General features: G+C 49.4%; 1 protein-coding gene across 1 annotated transcript; it reads left to right on the plus strand.

Moving 5' to 3' along the window:
- The first annotated feature begins 348 nt into the window (after nt 1–348).
- SUV39H1 (SUV39H1 histone lysine methyltransferase) lies at nt 349–11,769 on the plus strand. The gene is made up of 6 exons (XM_068962348.1): nt 349–392; nt 2,448–2,593; nt 3,972–4,634; nt 10,443–10,589; nt 10,677–10,806; nt 11,534–11,769. Exons 1-6 carry the CDS (start codon nt 374–376, stop codon nt 11,665–11,667), a joined length of 1,239 nt encoding a protein of 412 aa, XP_068818449.1. The 5' UTR covers nt 349–373; the 3' UTR covers nt 11,668–11,769.
- The last annotated feature ends 16,136 nt before the right edge of the window (nt 11,770–27,905 follow it).

The raw sequence follows: 27,905 nt of genomic DNA on the forward strand, positions 1-27,905 counted from the left end.
GGTGACGGACTGACTGACGGCGGTAATTGGGGGTCTGACAGGACGGAGAATCCCCTCTTGCGGCTAGCTGACAACGTGATTGGCTGACAGCGTGACAGACAGACCGGCGTACGGGCAGGGCCTCCGGCAACCTCAGCCGCCCTTGCTGCCGCGGCCGCCCCCCAGAGGCACTCTCGCAAAACACTGGCGAGCACCCGCCTTCGGGACAGGGCCGGGTGGCCGGGAGGGGTCCCGTCACGGCTCGCCGGTTGGTCCGCGCAGGCGCTGCTCGCTGCGCGGCGCGGCCAATAGGCTGCGCATTCTCGGCCACGCCCGCGCGAGCTCTCTTCTCGCGAGGCCGGTTAGGCCCGAATGTCGTTAGCCGTGGGGAAAGATGGCGGAAAATTTAAAAGGTGAAGCAGTGGCGGCAGCGACGCGGGCCCGCTGGCCGGCTGGGTGGGCTGGAGGGGTGGCGTCGCGGACTCGGGGCCCCCGGCGTCCGAGGCCACCGGGCCGGGAGCCGGAAGGTCGGCGCCAAAAGGCTGGGGCTCGAGGCGCGCGGGCCTGGCGCGCGGGGCTGGGCGGGGCTGAGGGGAGGGGGCGCGTGCCTTGGAACACGGAGGGCGCGGGGCTAAGTGGGGACGCGAGAGGGGGGCGCGCGCCGCAGATTGCGACCTGACGGCGCGCGCACGCGCGGGGGCTTGTTGGGGGAGGCCGCGCCCGCGCGCGGGAAAATTGGCCGCCGGTGACCGTTACCCTCTTGGTGTCCACGCGAGACGCCGGAAGGGGAGGGGAGGGAAGGGGACGGACCTCCTTTTCAGTGTTGCGGGACAGGGGAATCATCAAGGGGAGGATATCTGCTCGCAGCGTGATGGGGGAAGGATTTGAGGCAGAGAGAACTCCCCCAGGAAGACGGGAAGAAGACTTCCCTAATGGGAGAGCTGGGCTCCCTCAAGCGCAGGCAAAGAGGGGTGACTCAGTGTTGAGGAAGGTGGGCCCCTCTGGATGAGGAAAGCTGCGGGGGGGGATGGGTTCCACAGGTGTGAAGGGGAGCTCTGAGGGTAGGAGAGTCCACCTGTGGTCAGTGCGGAGACAGCAGCATATTTGAGTTGGGATCACATTAGTTGGGGCTTCAAATGCAAGTTTGCAAGGGAGAGGCATAGGGAAAGGAAGGCGTGGGCACAGGCCGAGTCTCCACTAGGCCTGTCTAAGAGGAGGGGTGGAAATGCACACGTAATGATTTTGCAAAGCTCTTGTACATTTGTAGGTTGACATCTAGAGTATTTCACCATGAGTTTCAGTTTTTGTAATGGAAGGTAGAAAATATTAAACATTTTTAAAAGATGAAACAGGATGAGGACTGACTGATTACATTTGGAACAAGGGTTTTGTGAAATGATTTGATAAAATGGCTTCTAAAGCACAGCAACTAAGAATATGCCTTGAACCAAAAGAAGCCTTTTAAATTAAAAAAATCTGTCCTGAAAAATTTTGGTAGCCTCCCCACCCCCCCAACAACTAACCTATTTGTTCTGTCTGTTCTTGAATTCAGAGCACACTCCTTTGGGTGAGCTTTACCCTTCAGAGAAATATGAATGAGACAGAAAATCAAAATGCAGCCTGAAAAAATATGGATTTAAGGCACTCACGTGAATCATTTGGGGAAGCTTCCTATAATCTAATATCACTCCACAATCTCTAATTCTTAATTCCAAAATCCAAAAAGCCCTGAAAGTTTAAATTTGGTGTCATTCAGTGGCAAAATTAGGCTATCACTGCCACTATCTTGCATCTTTCTCTTATTCAGTGTGAAAATTCACACTTTTTCTGCAGAACTATTAATGTGATTATGGCTTGATACCCTTGACCACACTAGGCTGTTAGGGAATGTAGGGGATATACTTAGAACTACACTTGTAAAATCCCCCAAAAGGAATTTGGATTCTAAAACATCTGGCACCAGGAGTTACAGATGAGATTGTGGACCAGTCTTTCCAGTTAATGCCTTTGTCTGGTGCCCTGGAGGCTTTAATCCCATCCCTACCCACCCACCTTGGGACAGTGCACCCTACTGAGATGGGGGTTGTTCTCTTTCTTTTGCAAAGTGGGGAGAAGGACAATTAGGTCCTGAACTCCAAGGAGGTTTGCAGGCAGTTTAAAGAATGGTATAGAGGGAGCTGAAAGCTCCAGAGGAGGGGTGGGGAATAGATTCCTTTAGGGCGATCCGTGCAGCAGAAACCACTTGGAAGTCTGCTGCTCCAGGGTAAGCCTTGGACAGTGGGCACTGGGGTAGATGGGAGTGGCACATCTTTGTTGAAGGGTCTTAGCATTGGGAAGGCCTGTGGATTAAATTTCACTGACTCTGAGGTAGTCCTTTGGAATTCCTAGGGATGATTTGGGGTCCTCTTTGACCCCTGGCCTCATCAGGATGCTCAGCAAATAGTTCTTTCTGGCCCTCTTTGTTCTAGGCTGCAGTGTGTGTTGCAAATCTTCTTGGAATCAGCTACAGGACCTGTGCCGCCTGGCCAAGCTCTCCTGCCCTGCCCTTGGCATCTCCAAGAGGAACCTCTATGACTTTGAAGTCGAGTACCTGTGCGATTACAAAAAGATCCGCGTGAGTCTGGGGTGCCTGTGGCCAGGGCAGAGGTGACTCAAGGAAGCTGGCTTCCTGCCCCCCTCCTCCCCCATTACCCACATCTGTTTCCAAAAGCAGTTTTCTCCTCTGATCTTAAAAACGTAGGATTAGTAGGCCCTCTTATCATTTCCATTTTACAGGTGGGAAAACCAAGTGACTTTCTGAGAGGGGCAGGAGCCAGAAGGAATCCTTAAATAAATCTCTCCTCCTACCTCCCTCTGAATACAAACCAATTGCAAAGATTGAGATGCTGAGCCCAGGAGTGGAGATAATGATAGCTAATGGTTTTGATGATGATGGACAGGGAAGCCTGGCATGCTGCAGTCCATGGGGTCACAAAGAGTCTGACACGACTCAGCGACTGAACTGAACTGAATGGTTTTGAGCACTTTGCGTTGGGAGGCACTTTCTTTTAGAAACTAATTTAATCCCACCAGCAACATTGTAAAATGGCAACTGTTACTGTTGCCCGAGGAGATAATGGCAGGACAGTTAACAGAACAGCCTGGAGCCAGCATGCTTCAGTTCACATCCAGGCTGTGTAACCCTGGAAAACTTACACCAATTCTCTGTACTTCATTTTCCTCATCTATAAAATGGGGATAATTAGCAGTATCTACCTTATATAGAGTTGTAAGTGTTAAATTAGCTAATAATACATATAAGTTGCTTAGAACAATACCTTCTACATAATGAATGCTAGAAAAACATCTGCTCTTTTTTTTTCTTATTTACAGGATGAGGAAACTGAGGCCCAGTGAAGTTAAATAACTGCCCGAGTTTAAGTTTGCATTACTAGGGAGCAGCAGATTCAGGATGTGTACCCAACGTGTTTAGTTGTAGAATCTGTGTAGTTAAACTCTATCCTATAGTGCCTCTCGGCAAGAAAAGATCCTTCTGGCTGCTGTGTGGAGAACAGACCTAGGGGTGAGGGTGGAAACAGAGGGACAAGTGAGGAGGCTGCTGCTGCACTCCAGGCGAGCAATGAGGGTGGTGACAGAGATTTGAAGTGTAGTATTCTGGATGTAGCTTGAAGGATTTCCTGAGGGTGGATATGGGGAGTGTGAGAAGAAGGAGTCAAAGATGACTCTGAGAGGAAAGGCTGAACAGCTAGCAGGAGGGGATAGATTTGGGAGATGAAAGTTGGATTTAGACAGATAGTAAGGGGAAGAGAGGGATTTGAACCTAGTGAGCCTTACTCTGAGAGCATATGTTTTTTTATCACTGCAAAGAGTCATTCTAGGAAAGGAGCGGTTTGGGTGTTGCCCACAGCCATTGGGATGGAAGTGCCACAAGACCTGGCCCAAGGGTCTCGTCTGTCACTTACAGTGCCCCCACCCCTTCCCCACTCCCCCAGGAACAGGAGTATTACCTGGTAAAATGGCGTGGGTACCCAGACTCCGAGAGCACCTGGGAACCACGGCAGAATCTGAAGTGTGTGCGCATTCTCAAGCAGTTCCACAAGGACTTGGAAAGGGAGTTGCTCCGGCGGCACCACCGGTCGAAGCCACCCCGGCACCTGGACCCAAGCCTGGCCAACTACCTGGTGCAGAAGGCCAAGCAGAGGCGGGCACTCCAGCGCTGGGAGCAGGAGCTCAATGCCAAGCGCAGCCACCTGGGACGCATCACCGTGGAAAACGAAGTGGACCTGGATGGCCCCCCACGGGCCTTCGTGTACATCAACGAGTACCGTGTTGGTGAGGGCATCACCCTCAACCAGGTGGCTGTGGGCTGCGAGTGCCAGGACTGTCTGTGGGCACCGGCTGGAGGCTGCTGCCCTGGGGCATCACTGCACAAGTTTGCCTACAATGACCAGGGCCAGGTGCGCCTGCGAGCCGGGCTGCCCATCTACGAGTGCAACTCCCGCTGCCGCTGTGGCTATGACTGCCCCAACCGAGTGGTACAGAAGGGCATCCGCTACGACCTCTGCATCTTCCGCACGGATGATGGACGCGGCTGGGGTGTCCGCACGCTGGAGAAGATCCGCAAGAACAGTTTCGTCATGGAGTACGTGGGCGAGGTAGGGAGACAGGGCTTGGCGGGTGTGTATGGCTCTCCCCACTGTGTGTTCCCACCCTGAGCGCCTGCCTCTTTCTCCCTGCTGTATGCCCGAAGTTCCCCTGCTTTCCCTGGGGGGAAGGTGTTGAGGGGGTAACCTGAGTGTGAGAGGGACATCCTGGCAGGGGCACATATTCCACGCTGGTAGTTAAAGGCACGTTGAAATACTTTCAAACTGGGTTGACTTCATAAGGGTACCTAGCAAAGAGGTAAGCGGGAACTGAAATCCAGGCAGCATTCCTTTTAACAGACCACGTGGTCTGCACAGGATTGCATCATCTGAAAAGGCACTTCCTCTTCTCATTTCATGAGGGTCCAGCTTATCACCAGTCAGTGTCTGCCCAGGAGTACTTTTTTTTTTACTAATCTGCACAAAAAGAACACAGTCTGCCTTGGGCGGGAAGCGGGGGCGGGGTTGGCTACCTCCTCCTCTAGCCACTGCAGGACACTGGGGCAAAGCTGGTATCCTTCCACCCAAATGGTGTGGCTGCCTAGGTTCTTTCCCTCTTGTGCCTTTACCGTGGCTTAGAGCTGCCTCTGATCCTCACTGTTGCCTGGCGGGTGGGCTGCTGGGGGGCAGAAGGGGAGGTCTCTAATGGGCTGGGCCAGGATATGGTCCATATCATGTCTGCCCACACCTATTGGCTGCGACCAAGTCATGGGCCTTACTTCAGTTCAAAGGCAGCTGCAAAGCATGATTCAGCCATATGCCCAAGTGGAAAACAAAAGGGGGTTGGGTGAATAACTAGCAGGTGTCTGCAACAGCAAGTTTTGAAGTGGGTCACAGTGGGCATTTGGGGTGAGACAGTTGTTTGTTACATAGGAACGCCTCATGCATTGGGGAACATTTAACATCCCTGGACCGTGACCATTTAAATCCATGAGTGTACCTTGTCACAGGGACAGCCCCAAACACCTCTGTATTTCTGTGGGTCTCTTAGGGGTGTGATACAGCTGGGAGGTGACAGCATTGGCTATAGTGATAACAGTGATGAAGAGGAGAGGCTCCTGTTCTGAGGAACTATGTGTGCGTGCTTAATTGCTTCAGTTGTGTCTGACTCTTTTCGACCTTATGGACTGTAGCCTGCCAGGTTCCTCTGTCCACGGGATTCTCCAGACAAGAATACTCGAGTGGGTTTCCATGCCCTCCTCCAGGGAATCTTCCTGACCCAGGGATCAAAGCCATGTCTCTTAACATCTCCTGCATTGGCAGGTGGGGTTTTTTCTTTTTTAACCACTAGCACCACCTGGAAAGCCCTGGGGAACTATAGAGAGGGTCATAGCCCCAGGGGGCGGGGGAACAGAAACTGTCTAGAGATTGAGCAGTCCACACAGCAGAGGACCCTGACAGTCTGAACAGAGAGATATCCACACCCCAGACAATCCTGGGGGCTGGGTGGAGTAAATGTCCACGTGTCGAAGGACTTGACAGTCCAGAGGAAGGAGGAGGCGGCCACAGCTCAGAGGGTTCCTGATAGTCTGTAGGAAGAGGTGTCTATGTCCCAGCGTGACTCAAGGAAGAGGGCAAGCTCTCCAGAGGACCCTGGCAGTCCGAGTTAAGAAGTATCCACGCTCACGCTGCCCTGACAGGAAAGTGAAGTGTCCTCACCCCAGCGGGATAGTGACAGTCAAGAAGCTCAGGTGTACACCAAAGAGGCTCTGACAGCCTGGAGGGAGTGTCCACACCCTCAGAGCCCTGACACTCCAGTGGAGATATTCAGGTCTTAGAGGGAGAGCAACAGTGTGGAAGAAATGTCACAGCCTAGAGGGGTCGTAGCTATGCAGGGGAGGAGGCATGCCACAGCCACAGGAGTCAGAGGTCCTAAGGAAGTCCAGAGCAGGGGTGTACCTAGTTTCACCGCACTGGCCATCTTTGGAGGAGTTGTCAGCAGCACAGGAAGATGCTGACAGGCGAGGAGGAGGAAGAGTCTACAACTCATTGGCACTCCAAGGTCCCACAAGCCCGACTCTCTTCACACCATTCTTCTTAGCGTCCTTATTCCTCCATGCTATAAACATGGCAGTAACTGGGGACCCTCTCATTCCCTATCCTCACTCTTCCCCCTCTTCCCACATTCTCTTCAAGGTATTTCTTGGCTTCCCTCCTGCCACATTCAGTGACTTCCAGGCCCACCTCTGACATCCTTAGACCTGCGGGGCCTCCTGATGGCAGCACAGGCCCCCAAACACTGCCAGGTCCAAAACTACCCCCCAGCATCCCACTCTGACAAGGCAGCATGGCAGAGGGCTCAGGAGGATGGAGTCTGGGTGCCTAAGGCTGAATCCCAGCTCCACCACTCATCAGCAGTCACTTAACCTGTTTGTGTCTTATTCTCCTAATCTGTGTAACGGGAATGATAATAGCACCCACCTCATAGACTTGTTCCAAGAACTAAAGTGAGTTATGATGTGTGAAGCATTTGGTGTTCAGTACACAGTAAGTCTTCAAACAACGTCAGCCATTATAGTCCAAAATTCAGAACATCCAAAATGTCCAGAAACCAAAAATTTCTGTAGCCTGCCTGGCTACAAAAGCCAACCAGACCGGATATATGCCTATTTGTAATCTGTTTATCCCACTTGGTGTGCATATTCGTCATTTTGCAGAAATATTAACTTACTTGATTATGTGGTGCTGGCCTACTGCATGTTACATAATCGGGGGCATACCTCTGACCCCCTCCACTCTGGAACCCAGTTCACTCTCCATCTCTGCTGTCAGTCCCCACACCAGCTGTGCTTCCACGTTCATCGGAACATCACCATCCTAACCCACCAGAGAACGTAGCCTAGTTTATCAGTTCTGAAACATGCACTTTCTTCGTGTTTTTTTCAACTCTGAAATGAAAGTGAACCTCACTTTAATTAGTTTAATTAAATGATGGCATATCATCATTTAATTAGCAGAAGTTTTTCTTTTCTTGAGAAAGGGCACACAAAAGAAGGGAGCCTGTTAGATTTTGACAAGCTACAGTACTCAGCCACTCCTAACATGAAAACAAACAGAAACCCCTTTCACATATCTGAACTTGTTGGATTCTTACAACAGCCCCTGTCAAGTTGAGATTATTGTCATCTCCATTCTACAGATGAGAAAACTGAGGCACAGAGAGGTAACGTGCTCAGAGTCACCATGCTAGTAAAGTGGGCCCAGACGTCTAAAATTGGTGTCCTGTCAGACCTGGTGGAGTGTTGTCGTTTGGGTTTGTTTGTTTGTTTTATTTGGCTGAGAAAACAGGCACAGGGAGAGAACATTCAGGATCCCATATCCGGGAGGGGGCAGAACAGCAACTGGCTTCTGAGTCTTCTGGTTCCCATTCCCATCAAAATCCTTTCCTGGCTGCCAGCTTCTAGCCCATCTATCTTCCCCAGTCACTCTGGCAGGGAGCGGGGACATGGACTGTTTTGCTCTCAGGTTTTTTGGGGGGTGGACCAACCATTACACAGTGGAGCTGAAAAGAAGCCAGAAGGAACCATTTGTACCCTGCAAGGTCTGCAGTGTGACTCACTCATGGGGAGACTGAGGGAGCAGGTTGGGGAAGAACGGACAGGAAAATAGAAACTGGGGAGGAGGTGGGCATTCCGTCTGGCTGGGGAGGAACCCAAAGGGAAAAACCAGCCCAGGCACTACCTGGTCTGCTCGTGAGCCCAGGAGAAGCTGCCCTTTGATCCCAGGCTTCTAGAGGGGGCGGTGGGTGGGGAGCGGGAGCTTCAGGAAGGCTGCACAGATAAGTGACATCTGTGGGAGCTGACATCAGAAGGAAGGGTGTGTTCTCTGGGAGGTGGAGGGAGGCTGACCTTGATGTACTCCTACTCAAAATGCTTCTGTGACTCCTGTTTTGTCCCACAGGAGAGAGTCCCCACTCTTCAATCTGGTCAAAGCCCTTTTGTGATCTGCAGTTCCCTTTAGATGCTATCTCTCTTCCACTGCCCCTCAAGCTCTAAGCACTAACTAGACTGATCCATGAAGGCCAGCCCAGGCCTGGTCCCTGTGCTCTCCCGCCAGTGACCCCCAAGGGCCAGGGGGTCCTGTGTCTCCCCCACCCAGCTGTGACCCCTGAGTACTGGGGCCAGGCACAGGGTAGGCCCCATGAAAATCCACTGAATGAATGAGCGAACAAACAGAAATTGCGATGGGGAAGCCAGGTTCCTCAAGGAATGGAGCTGGAGTAAGGGGCAGTGAGCAGCGTGGCCCAGGGGATAAGCCTGCATCTTCTAAGGGGGCTGTTGATCAGCCTTCGGCACAGAACAGAGGCTGGAGGTGGTGATGGAGGAGGCAAGGAAGAGGCTAGAGAAAACAGAGGCTGGTCACGGGCTGACATGAGAATGAGCAAGAAATGAGGCTGGGGTGTGTCTCAGGCTTATGTCCAGTGTGGCAGGAGGGTAGTGGTGGGCGGTGGTCTCTGACAGAGGGAGAGGGAAGGAAGATGGGATGTGGCAAGAAGAGAGCTGAGCTGCCTTTAGGACCACTGCTGGACGAAGGTCAGGGCTCCGAGCTAGAGGGCGGAATACACATGACAGGTGTCTACTGCGTGTCAGCGGCGTACTGTGCTGGCACTTGTGGCTGATGGGCAGCAAGAACCCAGGAGTGGAGAATGAGGCTGGCCCTGGTCTAAGGGCACCCAGGCTGAGAAGGGGGAGTCTTGGCTACTGGTGGGACCTCACCCAGAGGGAGCATGGTCAGGGATTACCAGAAGGCTGTGGTTGACCAGGAAGAGGGGACACGAGGGATAGAGAGGAGGGGTGGTGTGTGGCGGGGGTTGGGTGGGGAGTCCATCACCAGCACTTGGGAGGCAAGGACAGGCTGGGCTAGGATAGTGTTCCGGTCACTCGGACAGGCGGGGACCCAGCTGGGGAGGAGGATACACCTCCTGCTGTCTTAAATACCAGCTGTTGGCAGTGTTAGGCCTGAGTGAGGTGGTCTCATCTGTGCTATGGTCTCCTTACTTTCCTCTTCCTTCTCTGTCTGAGTTTTTTGCCTCCACCTCTTTTTTGTGCTCTCAGACTCTCTGGGGTCTTGGCCTTTTCTCTGGACCTGGGACCTTTGCATTAAGATTCTGTGTTTAATTCTGCCTCTGGCTCTGGCATCTGAGTCTCTTTCTCATTCATTCAGTCTCCCTTTCCCCAGGCCTCTCATGCTCACTATGTGCTTTTTGCTGTCTGCACTGCCCTGCATAGGCTTCCCAGGTGGAACAGTGGTAAAGAATTCACCTGCCAGTGCAGGAATCATAAGGGACGTGGGTTCGATCCCTGGGTCGGGAAAACCCCCTGAAGAAGGAAATGACAACCCACTCCAGTATTCTTGCCTGGAGAATCCCATGGACAGAGGAGTCTGGTGGGCTACAGTTCTTGGGGTCACAAAGAGTTGGATATGACTGAGAACACAGTGCACACACCGACCTGTACTGGCTTGATTCTCTTGTGCTGGTCCTTCAGTGCCTCAGGCTCTCTTGCCCTGGATCAGCCTCTCACTCCCACTCTCCCTGCCCCTCTCTGTTCAGCCCTGGTTCTTTTTCTTCCTCACCTTTGATGTGGGTTTCTCACTAAGGGGGTTTCTCTCTCACACCTGGACCTTGTGGCCGGCCTCCACCATACCATCCAGAGGCCTGAGAAGGGCTACCAGCCCTTGTGTGTCCCTGCTGAGCTAGCCACAGGGGTGCCTCCTTGCTCCCTTGTTCTCCTCCAGGGGGCCAGGATGGGGGTCAGGAGCTGTGCTGGCTTTCCTGAACCTTCTGGGCCAACCTCCTCTCCCCTGTGACCTTCTCCCCAGATCATTACCTCAGAGGAGGCAGAGCGGCGGGGCCAGATCTATGACCGCCAGGGTGCCACCTACCTCTTCGACCTGGACTACGTGGAGGATGTGTACACTGTGGACGCCGCCTATTACGGCAACATCTCCCACTTTGTCAACCACAGTGTGGGTACCCGCAGGGGGGCAGGGGGTTGGGAGGAGCAGGCTGGGGCCCCTCCTCACCCTCCTGCCGTTTTTTGTTTTTTTGCCCAGTGTGACCCCAACCTCCAGGTGTACAACGTCTTCATAGACAACCTTGATGAGCGGCTGCCCCGCATTGCTTTCTTTGCCACCAGAACCATCCGGGCAGGCGAGGAGCTCACCTTTGATTACAACATGCAAGGTGGGGGTGGCAGGGGACTGGGGGTAGGGACACACAGTGACATGGGACATGAGGACCCCTCCCCAAGGAGCTTTAAGAGGCTCTTCCTCACTCCCAGGCTCCTATCTGGACTCCTGGATTCATGCCTATCCTTTGGGGATCCCTTCATTCCTAACCACTGGACCCCAAGCCTGAGACCCTCATACCAACTTCTCCTGAAGCTCCTGGGGGAGGATGTTTGGCTCAAGAGTTGAGACTCCTCCTGATTGCAATCTTGTCTGATTTCCCCAGTCCCCCAACCTTCACTGCTCCTAACCCCCTTTGACCTTCCTCATTCCAAGACTCTGGACACCCTTGTGGCCTCCAGCCAGTCCCTTTCTTGACAAAGTAGCCACCTCTGAGACACTCGAGGGGAATCTTTGGCAGGAGAGTTCAGATGCCCCTCTGGATGCCCAGGTGACCCTCCATTCCTGACCCCTGTCTGACACAACCCTCTCGCTCACCCCGACAGCTCCCTGCCTCCTCCGAGAACCCTCACTCCCTGGCCATCTTCCTAACACCTGAACACCCCTCTAGTGGAAGCCCTGGCCCTTACCCGAAACCACCAACCCTATGACCCGCTACCTGACTCACATCTCAGACTTCCCCGCCCCTCAGACTCCTGGGTCCTGTGGTAAAAAGGGCAGCGGGACCCTTCCATCTTGGCCTTCTGTCTAACAAGTACCCCCCTCCGGCTGTGACTCTACAGTGGACCCTGTGGACATGGAGAGCACACGCATGGACTCCAACTTTGGCCTGGCTGGGCTCCCCGGCTCTCCCAAGAAGCGGGTCCGCATCGAATGCAAGTGTGGGACTGAATCCTGCCGCAAATACCTCTTCTAGCCCCATGAAGTCTGAGGCCAGACTGACCAGGGGGGGCTAAAAAGCAGCCCACCCCACCCACCCACTGCTGCCCTCCTGTTGAAGAACAACTGCCAGGCCCTCCTGCCTGCCTCCGCCTGCCCCCTGCTCAGGGCTGCATGGCCATGGGGAGGACGGACTCCAGGAGTCCCCTCTCCCTGTCCCAGCCCCATCCATGGGTTGCACTTACAAACCCCTGCCCACCTTCAGAAGTGATTTTTCAACACCAGGACTTTCTGCAGTTGGGATTCATGGCCTAGCAAGGCGGTCCGAGGGCTGAGCCCCAGCCCATACCCAAAGTAGAAACGTCTGTTTTTGCACCTGCTTCTGGCCAGAGCTTGAAGGGTCTGCTGCAGGCCCTCTCCCTGCTGCCCCAAGGGTGTGAGGAAGCATTCCCAGGACAGGCTGACCCCAGAGCCCAGGATTCCCAGCCCATTCGCCTCCCCTACCACAGAAATGTGCTAGTGAAAGAAGGGGGGCGGTCTTCAAGGGCTGCAGGCTGTGGCTGGGTCCTGCTCATGCTTGCATGCTGGCTGGTGTTGGCCTGACAGCTGTAGGGTCTCCTTTTCAAAGCTGTGCCTCTGAGAAGCAGACACCCACATGCCACTAGAGGAGAGTGGATGCCCACAGCCTGTTGGCCAGTGAGAGGCAGCCCAGACTTTACCTGTCCTTAAGGTGGGCAACCCCCTCCAGTATTCTAGCCTGGAAAGTCCCATGGACGGAGGAACCTGGTAGGCTACAGTCCATGGGGTCAGAAAGAGTCAGACACGACTGAGCAAGTTCACTTCACTAAGGTGGTATGGGACTCAGCTCTGCCCTTGCAACAGCTAGAAAGTGCCCAGGGCTCTTGAGTTCAAAGGATTCTGGGAGCCCTTAACCTGTGGTGTGAGGACTGCTGATAGCACCCAGAGCTGGACCTGAGACCTAGCTAGGCTGTAGACAGCACTTAGACAAAACATGCATGGATGGGGTGCTGAGGAGGTGCCAGGCACTGGGCTGAGCACCTGGTCCACGTGGATCGTCTCAGGGAAGCCTTGAAAACTGTGGAGGTGGATCCCAGGAAAGGGCCTGGGTGGCAGAAGGCAAAGCACAGACCAAGAATGGGGTGGGGCTGGCTTACCCACCAGGATGTGGCGAGGTGAGGGGAAGCCCCTGCCACCTCCTAGCCCTCCAGCCCTTTGCACTCACCTTGGGTCCTCTGGTCTCAGTTCCCTGCCCACAAATGTATAAAAGGTGAAGGCGCTGATGGCTGCCTCATCCCTTGCTTCCCCTGTGAGGTCTTCTCTAGGAAGCCTTCCTTCCCTGACTACCTGTGTGCAGTGTTCCCACGTGAGACTGTGTGCCCTGCCAGCAGATGCCAGATCTGTGTGTCTGTTTTTGTGTCCATCTGTGTGTCTGTGCTCCCCACCCCCAGACTGACCTTCAGGCTTGGACTGAATCTGATTCTCCTCTTGTATATCCCCTTGGCCCTCCCAGTCTGGGAATGGGCGTCAATAAAACAGGTTATTGGCTGAAAAAACCAAGGTGTGGGGATTGAAGACCTTGTGTACGTGGGGGTTGGGGAGATGAGAGGCTGGGAGCAGGGGTGCCCAGGAATGCAGTCCTCCAACCTCAGCCATTTAAATTCCCTGCAGTGCACCACTTGCACCACCGTCTGCATACATGCTGACCTAAGATAAGCTTGCTTTATACTTCAAAGTTATCATACACTGGACAAGCAAACTAAATCCATTGCTGTTGAAATGGACAAAGCATTATCACTGGCCATACATATGACACAATTCTAGCTGGATCCTCCATGCTTTTCAAACTTTTGAGCCCAAAGCCTGCTTACTACATTCAAAGAGAAAAGTCTGTATGTGCTGGGGGAAGTTTTCTGCAAATATTTATTGAGCACCTATATGTGCCAGGGTATAAAACATAAGAGATGGTGTTTCAAGTATACATACTTGCCTTCATCATCATTCAACCTGAATGTGAACCCATGCCCTTTGGTTCTGCTCAGAGACCACACATGCTATGACAGGTACCCAAATATTTCAGAGACCTTGCACACAGGCGACAGGATCCTGAACAGCTCAGAGTTCTAGGCACCTAAGCACGGGCCTCCAAACAGCTCATAGACCTTATACCCTAGAAATGGACCCTGGACCTCAGGGACCTCACACCTTGGGACACATCTCCCTACAGCTCTGCAATCCTACCTGGACATGAACCCCATATAACCCATGCTGCACTGAACCTAGGGGACACAGACTTCCAAAGAACCCCGAGGCTGCAAACGCTGCCCTGCTACACTGCGTCCAATTTTGGGGATAGAGATTCACAAACATCTCAAAGACCTCACAACCTGTGATACTGTTCCCCAATCTATTCGGAGCCTTCACCCCTGATCATCTATTCCCAAACCGCCCAGAGGCCTCACAGCCTCAGACAGACCCCTGCACCCCAAACAGCAGAGCTGTGAAACCCTGGACATGGACCACCCAAACACCCAAGAGAACACAGATCCCTAACTGGTTCTAAAACCTCATACTTTAGACACGCACCCCTGAGTTACTGAGACACCTTGGAACACAGAGCACTAAACATTCCAGAGGCCTTATTCCATAGAATATAGTGCCACAAACAACTCAGACTCATGTCTTGGACACAGACTCCAAAGAACTCAGAGATTCCATGGCCCAGAAACAGACCCTGTTCAGAGAATTCTGACCCTGGGAAACGTCTATACACAGCTCAGAGACTCCACAACTTCCGACACAGACCTCTAAACAGTTCAAGTCAGGGCATCCTAGGAAAGACTGAAGCATTTCAGAGACCTCATGCTTTGCAACCCACACACCCAAAGAGCTCAGAGACCCGAAAGTCTGACTTCAGGTCCCCACAAAACTCACAGACTTCACAACCAAGGATAAAGACCCAGCAACTTCTCAAGAGAACTTCCAAACTGGAATAAAGATGGGCAAACATTTCAGAGACCTCATATCCCAAACATGATGGTAGGGCACACCAAAACCACATCTGCTGAGACACGGGCACTAAACCAGCTCAGCAACCTCACACTCAACAGATTCCTGTTCAGACATGTCACAAATTGGAGAGAGATTCCCCCTAAAACGGCTCAGAGCCTTCAACACAGACACGTCTGCAAACAGCTCAAAGGCCTCATGTTCTAGTTCATAGGAGAGCTCGGAGACCTGAAAATCTGGACACGGATCCTCTACAGCTTCTAGGCTTCATGTCCTGTGATACAGACCCAAAAAAACTCCGAGGTCACACGTTCAAGACACAGACCCTAAACAGAAACCTCACACCCATCCCCAACAAAAAAACACAGACTGCCAAATGATTGAGAAATAGCACACCCCGGACTCAGACCTCAAAAGCACTCAGGGAACTTGCACTTTGTACTTGTATACAGGAAGACTTCAGACACTGACCCTCATGGACACAGATCACCAAACAGCCCAGAAACCTAACATTCTGGGCAAAGTCGGCCATACATGGCAGAGAAACCTCAGAACTGGGACACGGACCCACAACATCTTGCAGACCTTGCATCAGAGAACTTCTATGCTGGGAGACAAACACAAAAACGGCTCAGACACAGCACATCCTGGCTCCCTGTGCCCACAAACAAGCAACTCACATTGTGGGACAAAAACTCTCAGACTTCATTAACCTCACGCCCTGGAAAGCAGACTTGCAAACAGGCCAGTTCAGTTCAGTTCAGTCGCTCAGTCGTGTCCGACTCTTTGCGACCCCATGAATGGCAGCACTCCAGGCCTCCCTGTCCATCATCAACTCCCGGAGTTCACTCAGACTCACGTCCATCGAGTCAGTGATGCTGTCCAGCCATCTCATCTTCTGTCGTCCCCTTTTCCTCCTGCCCCCAATCCCTCCCAGCATCAGGGTCTTTTCCAATGAGTCAACTCTTCCCATGAGGTGGCCAAAGTACTGGAGTTTCAGCTTAAGCATCATTCCTTCCAAAGAACACCCAGGGCTGATCTCCTTTAGAATGGACTGGTTGGATCTCCTTGCAGTCCAAGGGACTCTCAAGAGTCTTCTCCAACACCACAGTTCAAAAGCATCAATTCTTCAGTGCTCAGCTTTCTTCACAGTCCAACTCTCACATCCATACATGACCATTGGAAAAACCATAGCCTTGATTAGACGGACCTTTGTGGGCAAAGTAATGTCTCTGCTTTTCAATATGCTATCTAGGTTGGTCACAATTTTTCTTCAGAGACCTCACATATCAGATACACAATGCCAAAATGCTCAAAATTAATGAACATCACACCCTATGACACAGATCCCTACACTGCTCAGAAACATAACAGGACATGGACCCCAAAACACCCAAGAGACACCATAAACTGCTGAAAGAACCCCAAACCTCTCAGAGACCTCAAACCCTGGAAACCTAGTAAGTCAGGGATACCATTCCCTGGGATGGAGGCTCCTCCAACAGGAGTTACCTCACTCTCGAAAACACACCCCAACAGTTAGGGACCTCAACAGCAAGGGGATACAGAGCTCAGAGATCTCACACTCTGGGACACAGAGAGTGAAGCACCTCTGAGGCCTGAGGCATTAGAAAGACCCCAAACTCTGGAAACATATCCAGAAACTGCCCCTCAAAATCGCACCCAAAGACAAAACCCCCAACATCAGCAAGAACTCATTCCCTGGGACGTGGGCTCAAAACAGTTCAGGGGGTGACACCCAAAACAGCTCAGCCTCCTTACCCCTAAACAGAGACTTCTCAATGGTTCAGAAATGTCATACTCTGCACAGAAACTACCACAGAGTTGAGAGATTGCACACACCTAGTAAAGACTTCCAAATAGCTCAGAAAACTCACTAACCAGCACCCCCATCCCCCCATTAAAAGCTCAGAGAACTTGACCTGGGAACAAATCCCTAATGAGTCAGATAGCTCACACCCTGGGATTGAGGCCTCCCAAAAAGAAGAGGCCTGAAAATATGTCCCAAACAGGTCAAGAACCTCTCAAACCAAAAGAGCTCAGGGACCACAGACTCTAGGACAGTCACCCAGAAAACACAGTGAACTCACCCCTGGAATGTAGACCAGAAAGAGCTCAGAAACCCCAAATCCAGAATTCAGAAATCCTTCTGAGACTTAGGATATAGACCCTAAAATATAATTCAAATAAAATATGCTAGATGTAGAACATTGAATAACTTTAAATTGCAGGACGCACACACCCAAACAAATCAGGAAACTCACACCCTGGGACATACATACAAAAACAGCTCAGAGAATTCAAATTCTAGGAAATACAAGCCCCGAAAGACCAGACCTCACATCCTGTGACATACTCACAAAAAGATCAAAAACCACACAGGCTGAGATACACACAAGTATTTCAGAGAAACAGCATTCAGGGACATATACCACAAACATCATAGACCTCAATCCCTGCGACATTTGCACATAAACATACAGGCATGCCACATGCTGGCATTTGGTGTTTAGTCGCTAAGTTATGTCTGACTCTTTTGCAACCCCATGGACTATAGCCCGCCAGGCTCCTCTGTCCATGGGATTCTCCAGGCAAGAATACTGGAGTAGGTTGCCATTTCCTTCTCCAGGGGATCTTCCTGACCCAGGGATCGAACCCCCATCTCCTGCATTGGCAGGCAGATTCTTCTTCTGCTGGGCCACCAAGGAAGCCCTGGGATACATACCCACAAACAGATCAGAGCACTCATATCCTGGGAAATAAACCAAAGAATGGATGAGAGATTCACACCCACAAAAAGACCAGAGACTCAAATCCTGAAACACAAACCCAAAACACCCTGGGACCTCACATGCTAGGACAAGAAAGACAGGTTAAAACCTTGTGATCTGGGACATAGAGCCCCAGACAGATGAGACACCACACACTGTTGATGGACATACTAGAATATATCTTCACATCTTGAGACATACCACCACTAGAGCTGTTGAAGTACACCCACAAACAAACGTGATACCTGGGGACATGGGTCCTCACATAGATCAAAGACTTCACACCCTTGGACATATACCCACAGACAAGTAAGAGACCTTGAAAGCTGGAAATACACACAGAACTACATGAAAGAGCTCTCATCCTGGGGCATAAACCCCAAAGAGGTCAGATAACTCATGTCTTTGGACATACGCCCATAATCACAACAGAGACCTCAGACCCTAAGACACAGAACGTCACACAGAGCACATACCATGGAATGTACACAGCAAAGGGATCAGATACTGCCCACCCTGGGACATACCCTGAAAAAGGCCAGAGAGAGAGACATGCTAGGAAATATACTTTAAAATCTTGGGAAACACATCCATAAAGAGACTAGAGACCTCAAACATTGGGATATGCACCCCAAAACAGATCAGAGACCACACAGCCTGGGACACATATCCACAAAGAGCTTGGGATTTCAGATCCTGGAACAAACAGCAAGAAACAAATTAAGAGACTTCGAATGCTTGACAATACACATGAAGATATCAGGGCTACCACATCCTGGGACATAGAGTAACAAAATGTTCACAGACCTCACATGCTAGGAAATACAGAAACAGATCAGAAACTTTACATCCTAGAACACACACTCAAACAGATCACAGATATGAAACCCTGCAAAACACACCCACAAACCATTCACAAACCTTGTATCCTGGAATATACAGCAAATCAGAGACCTCTCATCTGATGCCTGCAACCAAAAAGGATACAGATAACAGATCCTGAGACGGACATCCAAAACCTATCAGTGACCTGAAATTCTGGGAAGACAGCAACAAACAGATCAGAGACCTCCATTCAGCAAGACAGACACACAAAGTTGATAGAGACACACATTCCGGAATACTCATCCACAAAGAGCTCCCCCAAAAGTCATGTATTGGGAAATACACCCACAAACACCTCAGAGACTTTACATCCTTGGACATTCACCAACAGATCAGACATCAAAACCTATAAATCACATACAGAAACATACTGGTCCTTATATTCAGGGGAATACATCCACAAATAGATTGGAATGCTCAAGTCCTGGGGTGTACATTGACAAAAAGATCAGAGACCTTACAGCCTGGAGCATATAAAACAAAGAAAGACATCAAATCCTGAAACACCCATCCACAATCAAGTTAGATACTCCATGTGCTGAAGAATACATCCAGCAAATACACAAGATTGTAGACGTCACATTTTGTAGCACAACCCACAAAGAGGACAGAGGATCCAAGCATTTGTAGGTTCAAATCTCTCTCACCTCAGCTTCTGCCATCACATTACTTTTTGTGACTTTCCTCTGTCATCACATAGCCCTCCATGTCTCAATAAACAGTTACTTCATCCTCTCTGATACTGAAGGTTCTGCCTCCCTCATATAAAGATCATATGATGACTATACTGGATCCTCCAAGGTAATCCAGGATAACTGCCCCAATCTCAGGATGCTTACTAGTACATATTTACCAAGTCCCTTCTTCCAGGTAAGATAACACATTAAAAAGTTCTAGGAGTGGGGTGAGGACATTGATCTATTATTCAACCAAAGAGAATATATATGCACAAACAAAAAGAGGCCTCACATCCCAGTACTTACACCCATGAAATGCTCGAAGAATTCACATCTGGAGTCACATACCTCAGAGACCTTCTACCCTGAGAACACACTTGTGAAAGATTAGAGAGCTGGATATTCTGGAACATTCACCAATTAATGCTTAGGGTCCTCACACTCTGAGAATCAGACCCACAAAGACATAAGAGAATGCACTCTCTGGGACATACACCCCCAAAGAAAAGAGGGACCTGACATCCTGGGATAAACTCCCACAAAGAGGGACCCACATTCTAGGATGCCCAAATAGAGCCCCTCTGACTCTGGGATATGTACACACACAAAGGGCAGAAAAAAGCCCACATTCTCTGACATACACACACAAACAGGTCAGGGATCTCACAAACTGGGACATATAACCTCAAATGAAACAGACCTCATATACTCTTTAACAAACCTACCCAAAGAGATGACACACTCGCATGTGGCATAGACACACAAAATATCAAATAGTCAGTCTGATAAATACAACCCAAATCACACCAGAGACCTTTAATCTTGCAACATGAACTGACAAACAGGTTACAGACTTCACGTGCTAATAAATGCACCCAGATAAATACAAACACTGGAAATCTTTGGGCACACAGACTCAAGGAGATCAGAGAGATCAGATCCTGGGATACACACCTACAGAGATCCTCCTTGAAACAAGTGCATGGAAATACACCCATAAGCACCTCAGAGGGCTGTCAGTGTGGGACATGCGCCCACAAATAGATCAGAGGCCTCACATCCCAAAACACACACCCAGAATGAACTTAGAAATCTCACATCCTGGATATATTTCTGTCTATCTGGGCTTCCCTAGTGGCTTACATGGTAAAAAATCTGCCTGCAATGCAGGAGACCCGGGTTTGATCCTTGGGTTGGGAAGATCCCCTGGAGAAGGGAATGGCAACCCACTCCAGTATTCTTGCCTAGAGAATCCCATGGACAGAGGAGCCTGGCGGGCTATAGTCCAAAGGGTTGCAAAGAATCAGACATGACTGAGTGACTAACACTTTCTACTTTTCACTTTAATCTATCTATAGCGATATGAATATTGATATAGATAGGTTTTAATAGATAAGACTTTCACTTCATGGCATATATGCCATCAAACAAGTTAAAAAATGCTTAAATTATACCCATAAGACATCAGATACCTGGAATAAATACCCACAAACAGCTCAGAGATCTCACACTCTGGGATGTATTATACATTCACAAAACACCAGAGACCTCATATCCTAGGACATGCACTGAGAAACAGATCAGAGAACTCACCTCCTGGGAAAACACCGTCAGGCACATCAGAGACCTCACACTCTTGTTCATTCCCCCATGAAAAGACCAGACACTTCACACTATCAGACAAGTACACACAAACAGATGAAAGAATTCCCATGATGGCATATATACCTGGATTCACTCCCTGCTTCATTCACCAGTAAACATACTGGGGCCTCTCAACACAAAACTGAGACAAAAAACAGATCAGGAATCCTCACATCCTGGAACATACTCTGAGAAACAGATCTGGGGTTTCAATCAAAGGGAAATCTACCTACAACGAGCTCAGCATCCTTACACCCTGAGCATGCATACCTCAACAGTTCAGAGAACTCACATCCTGGGACCTGTACACAAAGTCAGATCAGAGGCCTCCTCTCTTACTCCAAAACAGCTGGGCCCACAAATTCTGGGACATGCAACATCAAAGACAACAGAGACCTCACACCCTGGTTCAAACACTCGAACACAAACCAGAGACCTTCCATCAGCAGACACACACTCACAGATCATGGCGTTTACGTTCTTGGGTGTGTACTAACAACCAGACAGAGACATCACAACCTGGGACGTTGTATTCTTCTCTTTTCCCTCTCTCCCTGCCTCCCTCTCATCCTTCCTACCTTCCTTCCTTCTTTCTTTCCTTCCAGAGAAGAAGGCTACATTTACTCTATTTCTTTTTTTAAGTTTTTTGGGTCATATTGTGCAGCCTGTGGGGATCTTAGTTCCCTGACCAGGGATTGAACCCCGGACCTCAGCAGTGAAAGCATGGAGTCCTAACCACTGGATCACCAGGGAATTCCTTATTCCATTTCTGGAAGATGCAGGCCTTTCATCTTCTCAGAACTTGCTGCTGTAACAAATCACCACAATCCTACTGCCATAAAACAAGCTTGTTATCTTACATTTCTGCAGATCAAAAGACTAGCAAGGAGTCTTACAAGGTCAAAGTTAAGTGGCAGCAGAGCTGGTTTCCTGGATTTCCGAAGGGAGGAACTAGCTCCTCCAGGCCGCTTGTGTCCCCAAGCTCCTGGCCCCTCCCTCCCATCCTCAGTCTAGTGTTTCATCTTCAGATCTCTCTCTCTTTTGATTGTCTATCTGTATCTCTGTGTCCCTTGGATTTCTGCTTATGTCACCATGTTGCCTTTTCTGACTCCGCTCTGTCACTACGCTGTGCTCTCTGACTCTTCCCTTCATGTGTCCCTCCTAGAAGGACACTTGTGATTACACTGGGCTGCCTGGGTAATCTGGGATAACTTCCTCATCTCAGGGTGCTTAACACAATCACACCTGCAATGCCCCCTTTTCCATACAAAGTAACATAAGTATGCTGCTGCCGCTGCTAAGTCACTTCAGTCGTGTCCGACTCTGTGCAACCCCATAGACAGCAGCCACCAGGCTCCACTGTCCCTGGGATTCTCCAGGCAAGAACACTGGAATGGGTTGCCATTTCCTTCTCCAATGCAGGAAAGTGAAAAGTGAAAGTGAAGTCGCTCAGTCGTGTCCGACTCTTGGCAACCCCATGGACTGCAGCCCACCAGGCTCCTCCGTCCATGGGATTCTCCAGGCAAGAGTACTGGAGTGGGGTGCCATTGCCTTCTCCAAACATAAGTATAGGTTCCAGGGATTAGAGAGTGGACCTCTTAGAGGGGCTCTTATTCAGTCACCAAAGACAAACATGCACCAGTAGTTCATGGACCTCACGCTCTGAGTCACACACTTCCAAACAGATGAGACACCTCCCACCCTGTAATATCCACCCAAAAAGAACAAAGAGACACTCATTTTGGAACACATACCCACCAAAATGCTCAGTGTCCTCAATCACTTGGAATTAAACTTACCATCTAGGACACACACACAAATTGTCAAGAGAAACACATCCTGAGACATAAACCACAAACAAGACACGTAGCAGTGAGCTAAATGCATCTCACACCCTTGATAAACCTGCACAAACATCTCAGGCACTCACATACTGTGATAAATGCTCACAAACAGATCAGAGACCTTACAGGAGAAATACCACCAAAAAGAGACCAGAGCCCTCAAATCCTGCAGCATGAAACTACCTTACATACAGGAAATACAACCAGAATGAGTACAGAGACATGGCGCCTTGGCATGCACATCCACAAACAGATCAGAGAACTCACAACCTGAGACAGACAGCCACAGACAAATCAGAGATCTCAAATCCTGCAATATATACCCACCATCAAGTCAGAGACCTCATTTGCTTGTTTGCTCTGTTGTTCAGTCATGTCCGACTCTTTGCTATCCTATGGACTGTAGCCTGCCAGGCTCCTCTGTCCATGGAATTGTCCAAGCAAGAATATTGGAGTGGGCTGCCATTTCCTTCTCCAGGGGATCTTCCTGACCCAGGGATTGAACCTGTGTCTCCTGCATTGGCAGGTGGGTTCTTTTACCACTGAGCCACCAGGGAAGCCCAGAGATCTTGTATGCTAGGGAAAAAGAGCCAGAAACCAGTCATAGGCCTGAGAGCTTACAACATATACCATGTAAAAGGTCAGAGAGCTTATATTCTGGGACATTCCTCCTAAACAGGTCAGAGGTTTCAAAACAAAGAAAATAACCCACTGAGAGCTCAGCAACCTCACAGCCTGGATACACATACCTTTAGATCAGATAAGTACACAGACATAGACATGGGTGTATATGTTAAGTCACTTCAATCATGTCCAACTCTGCATCATGTCTGACTCTTTGCAACCCTATGGACTGTAGCCCGCCAGACTCCTCTGTCCATGGGATTCTCCAGGCCACAATACTGGAGTGGGTTGCCACACCCTCCTCCAGGGGATCTTCCTGACTCAGACTCAGAGATAGAACCCGTGTCTGTAACGTCTTCTGCATTGGCAGATGGGTTCTTTACCACTAGTGCCACCTGGGAAGTACATACCTTCAGATCAGATAAGTATATAGATATAGACATCAGTCAGTCAGTCAGTCAGTTCAGTCACTCAGTCGTGTCCGACTCTTTGTGACCCCATGAACTGCAGCACGCCAGGCCTCCCTGTCCATCAGCAACTCCCAGAGTCCACCCAAACCCATGTCCATTGAGTCGGTGATGCCATCCAACCATCTCATCCTCTGTCGTCCCTTTCTGCTCCTGCCCTCAACTTTCCCACCATCAGGGTCTTTTCAAATGTCAGTTCTTTGCATCATAGACACAGACATATATCTATCTATCTATCTATCTAGGCAAACAAACCAGAAATCTCATAAGCTTGGAAGTATCCTCCCCGAACCTCAGAAATCTGACAACCTGGAACATGCACACACCAATGGCACAGAGAACTCATATCCTTGGAATGAATATCCATAAAGAGTTCAGAGACTGAATACTTCCTAGAGCATGCTGAAAGCAAATGGATCAGAGAACTAAGATCCTGGAAGAACACCTTGGCATAGGTCGGAGACTTCACACTCTGGTTCACTGGCCAGTGAACACATCAGACATTTCATAGCATCAGATGCTACCTACCAACAGATCAGGGCATTCACATCCTGGGACAGACCAACAAAGAAATTACAGACATCAGCACCTGGACATGTAGCCATAAACAGATCAGAGACCTCAAACACAGTTTGGAGGCCTCCCATGTGACATACATCATCAAACAGATCAGGGACCTGAGATCCTAGGATATACATCCACACACAGATGAGAGCCTCACAACCCTCCCATGAAGTCACAAAAAGACCACAGACTTCAAACTCTGCAACACACACCCACAAATAGATCAGAAACCTCAAGCCCTGGTTCATATGTAACAAACAGATCAGAAAGTTCAAATCCTGGGACATGTTTGACAAACAATGTTGAGATCATAGGTACCTGAGACCTAAGGTCTCACAAATGGAGACCTTAAATCCTGCAATGCACAACCACAATCAAATCAGAGACCTTACAGGTTAAGAAAACACCAGCAGAGACCGGACATCTTGCAACATAGATCCATTAACAGATCAGAGAGCTCATATACTAAGACATACTAGCAAACAGATCCGAGTCCTCAAGTCAAGGACATACACCCACAAAGAGCTCTGGACTCCCCCACACACTGGACATACAAACCTAAATAAATCAGAGATCTAACATTCTGGTAAACACATGATCAAACAAATCAAAAACCTCATATCATCAGAAATACCCCCCCAAGCATATCAGAGACCTAACAAACTGAAATGCAACTCTCAAACATTGCAGAGACCTCAGATATTGGAATGTCCTCTCTAAATCAGGTCAGACACCTCACATGCAAGGACACGTACCAAAAAAATGTGTGGAGACCTCACATCCTGAGACATATCCCCACCAACAGCTGTAAGACCACAAGTTCTGGGACACACCCCCTCAAACATTCAAAGACCTCTCAACATGGTTCATACACCTGCACACAGATCAGAGACCTCCCACCATCAGACACACATTCACAAACAGATCATGGAGTTCACACCCTGGGATGTGCCCTGACAATCATAGAGACAGCACAACCTGAGACATTGTTTTCATTTCCTATTGCTGCTGTAACAAGTCACAATCTTAGTGTCATAAAACAGCACACATTTATTATAGAAGCCAAAAATGGGTTTCAAAGGGCTAAACCCAAGTTGTTGGCAGAGCTGTGTCACTCCTGGAGGGGGAGAATCAAATGTTTCCTTGCCTTTTCCAGTTTCTAAAGATGCCTGCATTCCTTAGCTCATAACTCCTTCCTCCATCTTCAAAGCCACCAGCATTTCATCTTCAAATCTCTCTCTCTGATCTCTACGGCTGTCATTACATCTGACATCTTCCCTGACTGACTGTTCTGCCTCTCTCCTGTAAGGACCCTTGTGATTACCTTGTGCACACCTGGAAAACTCAGAATAACCTCCTTGATCTCAAGATGATTACTTCACATCTACAAAGGACTTTTTGACTTGTTCCAGAGACTAGGGCATGGACATCTTTCGGGGTCCTTTATTCCAACAACCCCACATATACCTCCACACCCAAGTAAAAACACCCCATCCTGAGACATATACCAATAAGTAGCTCAACGACTTCACATTCCATTCCATATAATTCAAAGAGGTGAGAGATCTCCAACCCTTGGCCATACATCCAAAAGAGGAGTGAGGCACATGTTCTGTGCACATCATCTACCCACAAACAAAGCAGGGACCTCACAAACTGAAACATATAACCACAAATAGAAGATATCTCACATCTTTGACAAACACACACAAGGAACCAGAAACAAAGTCTGTGATAGAAAGGTGGAAACAGAACAGAGACCTCAGATGACAAATGTACCCACACGCAGAGGAGAGACTCTCGGCAACCCAAGACATACACTCACAAACATAGTAGAGCTCTCAAGTCCCGCAGTACACACCAACAATCAAGGAAGAGACCTCACATTCTAGGAAAAACTGCTTGAGGCTGATTGTATCCCTGACATCTTCACAAAACACCCACAAAGAGTTCCAAGGATTCATATCTTGGGACACAGACCCACAAAAAGATCAGAGACCTCAAGCCATACAAAATGCAGCCATAATGAGCTTCAAACCTCACACCTGGATGTGTGTGCTTGTGTGCTTAGTCGCTCAGTCATGTCCAACTCTTTGCAACCCTTTGGACTTTAGCCTGCCAGGCTCCTCTGTCCACGGGGTTTTTCAGGAAAGAATACTGGACTAGGTTAACATTTCCTTCTTCAGGGGATCTTTCTGACCTAGGGATCAAACTAGCTTCTCCTATGTCTCCTGCACTGAAGACAGATTCTTTACCTGCTGAGCCATCAGGGAAGCCCCACACCTGGAAATACACACTGAAATAGGTCAGAAATACATACATATATGTATACGTATACATCTACATGTGTATATGTAAGTATATATACGTACATCACCAAATTAATCTGAAATCTCCTATTTCAGAAACACCTATGAAACACCCAAGACCTAGCAACCTAAACATAACTCACAAACACCTCAGAGACCTCACATATGTACACATAATCAGTACAGAGACCTCATGTTCTGGGGCACACACTCGCAAACAGATCAGAGCCCACATGTTCTGAGACATACACCCACAAAAACCTCAGAGTCCATAATTTTAGGGGGATACACACTCTCAAACAGGTCAGAGACCTCTCACCTGGGCTCACACACTCACACACACAGATCCAAGACCCTTGTCATCAGACACACTCACAAACACCGTGGAGTTCACATCCTCAGATGGCCAGATAGAGGTGTCGTGACCCAGGACACTGTATCCATTTCTTATTGCTGTTCTAACAAATTACCACAATCTTAGTGTCATGAGAAAACACACATTTATTTATTTCATTACATTTGTGTAGGTCAGAAACCCAAAAGTGGGTCTTCCAGTCAGTCCTAAAATCAGATATAAACAGAGCTGTCTTCCTTCTCGGGACTCTAAAGAGAATCCATTTCCTTGCCTTTTCCAGTTTCCAGAGCCACCTGCATTCTTGGTCCTGGGCCCCTTCCTACACCTGCAAAGCCATAAGCACTTCATCTTCAAATCTCTCTGATCTCTGCCTGGGTCATCACATCTCCTTCTCTGTCTCTGCTTCTCTCATTATTTCCTCCTCGACTAGGGCTCCCTGGCACATGCCCTTTGCTGGGGCCTATTAGTTGCCCAGACACATATATACAAACAAGTAGAGATGTCACAGCCTAAGACAGACTCCCATCAACAACTCAAAGACTTCACAAGCTGGGACATATACCCACAAACATCTTCACATCAGCTCACTGTGTCTGATCTGGCTTTTGTCATTTCCATTCCTGACAATAACCATTCTGTCCCTTTCTTGAGAGTCCCTTGGACAGCAAGGAGATCAAACCAGTCAATCCTGAGGGAAATCAACCCTGAATACTCACTGGAAGGACTGATGCTGAAGCTGAAGCTCCAAAACTTTGGCCACCTAACACAAACAGTCAAATCATTGGAATATAAGACCTGATGCAGGGAAAGATTGAAGGCAAAAAGAGAAGAGGGTGATAGAGAATGAGATGCTTGGATGGCATCACTGATTCAACGGATATGAACTTGGGTGAATTCCAGGAGATGGAAAGGGACAGGGAGGCCTGGTGTGCTGCAGTCCATGGGGTTGCAAAGAGTTGGATACAACTTAGCCACTGAACAACAATCCCCTCATTTTAGGATGTTGTGCTTACACTGGACCCACCTAGACAATCTAAGAAAATCTCCCCATCTCAAGATGGTTAATTTAACAAGGTCCTACTGTATA

Source organism: Capricornis sumatraensis, chromosome X (genome assembly GCF_032405125.1).
Source record: "Capricornis sumatraensis isolate serow.1 chromosome X, serow.2, whole genome shotgun sequence".
NCBI classification, from domain to species: domain Eukaryota; kingdom Metazoa; phylum Chordata; class Mammalia; order Artiodactyla; family Bovidae; genus Capricornis; species Capricornis sumatraensis.

Bases quoted from the DNA above. Each gene is read 5' to 3' on its own strand.
- SUV39H1 (XM_068962348.1), top strand. The intron at 4,635-10,442 runs GTAGGGAGACAG...CCTTCTCCCCAG, and splicing joins TCATGGAGTACGTGGGCGAG to ATCATTACCTCAGAGGAGGC. The intron at 10,807-11,533 runs GTGGGGGTGGCA...GTGACTCTACAG, and splicing joins CTTTGATTACAACATGCAAG to TGGACCCTGTGGACATGGAG.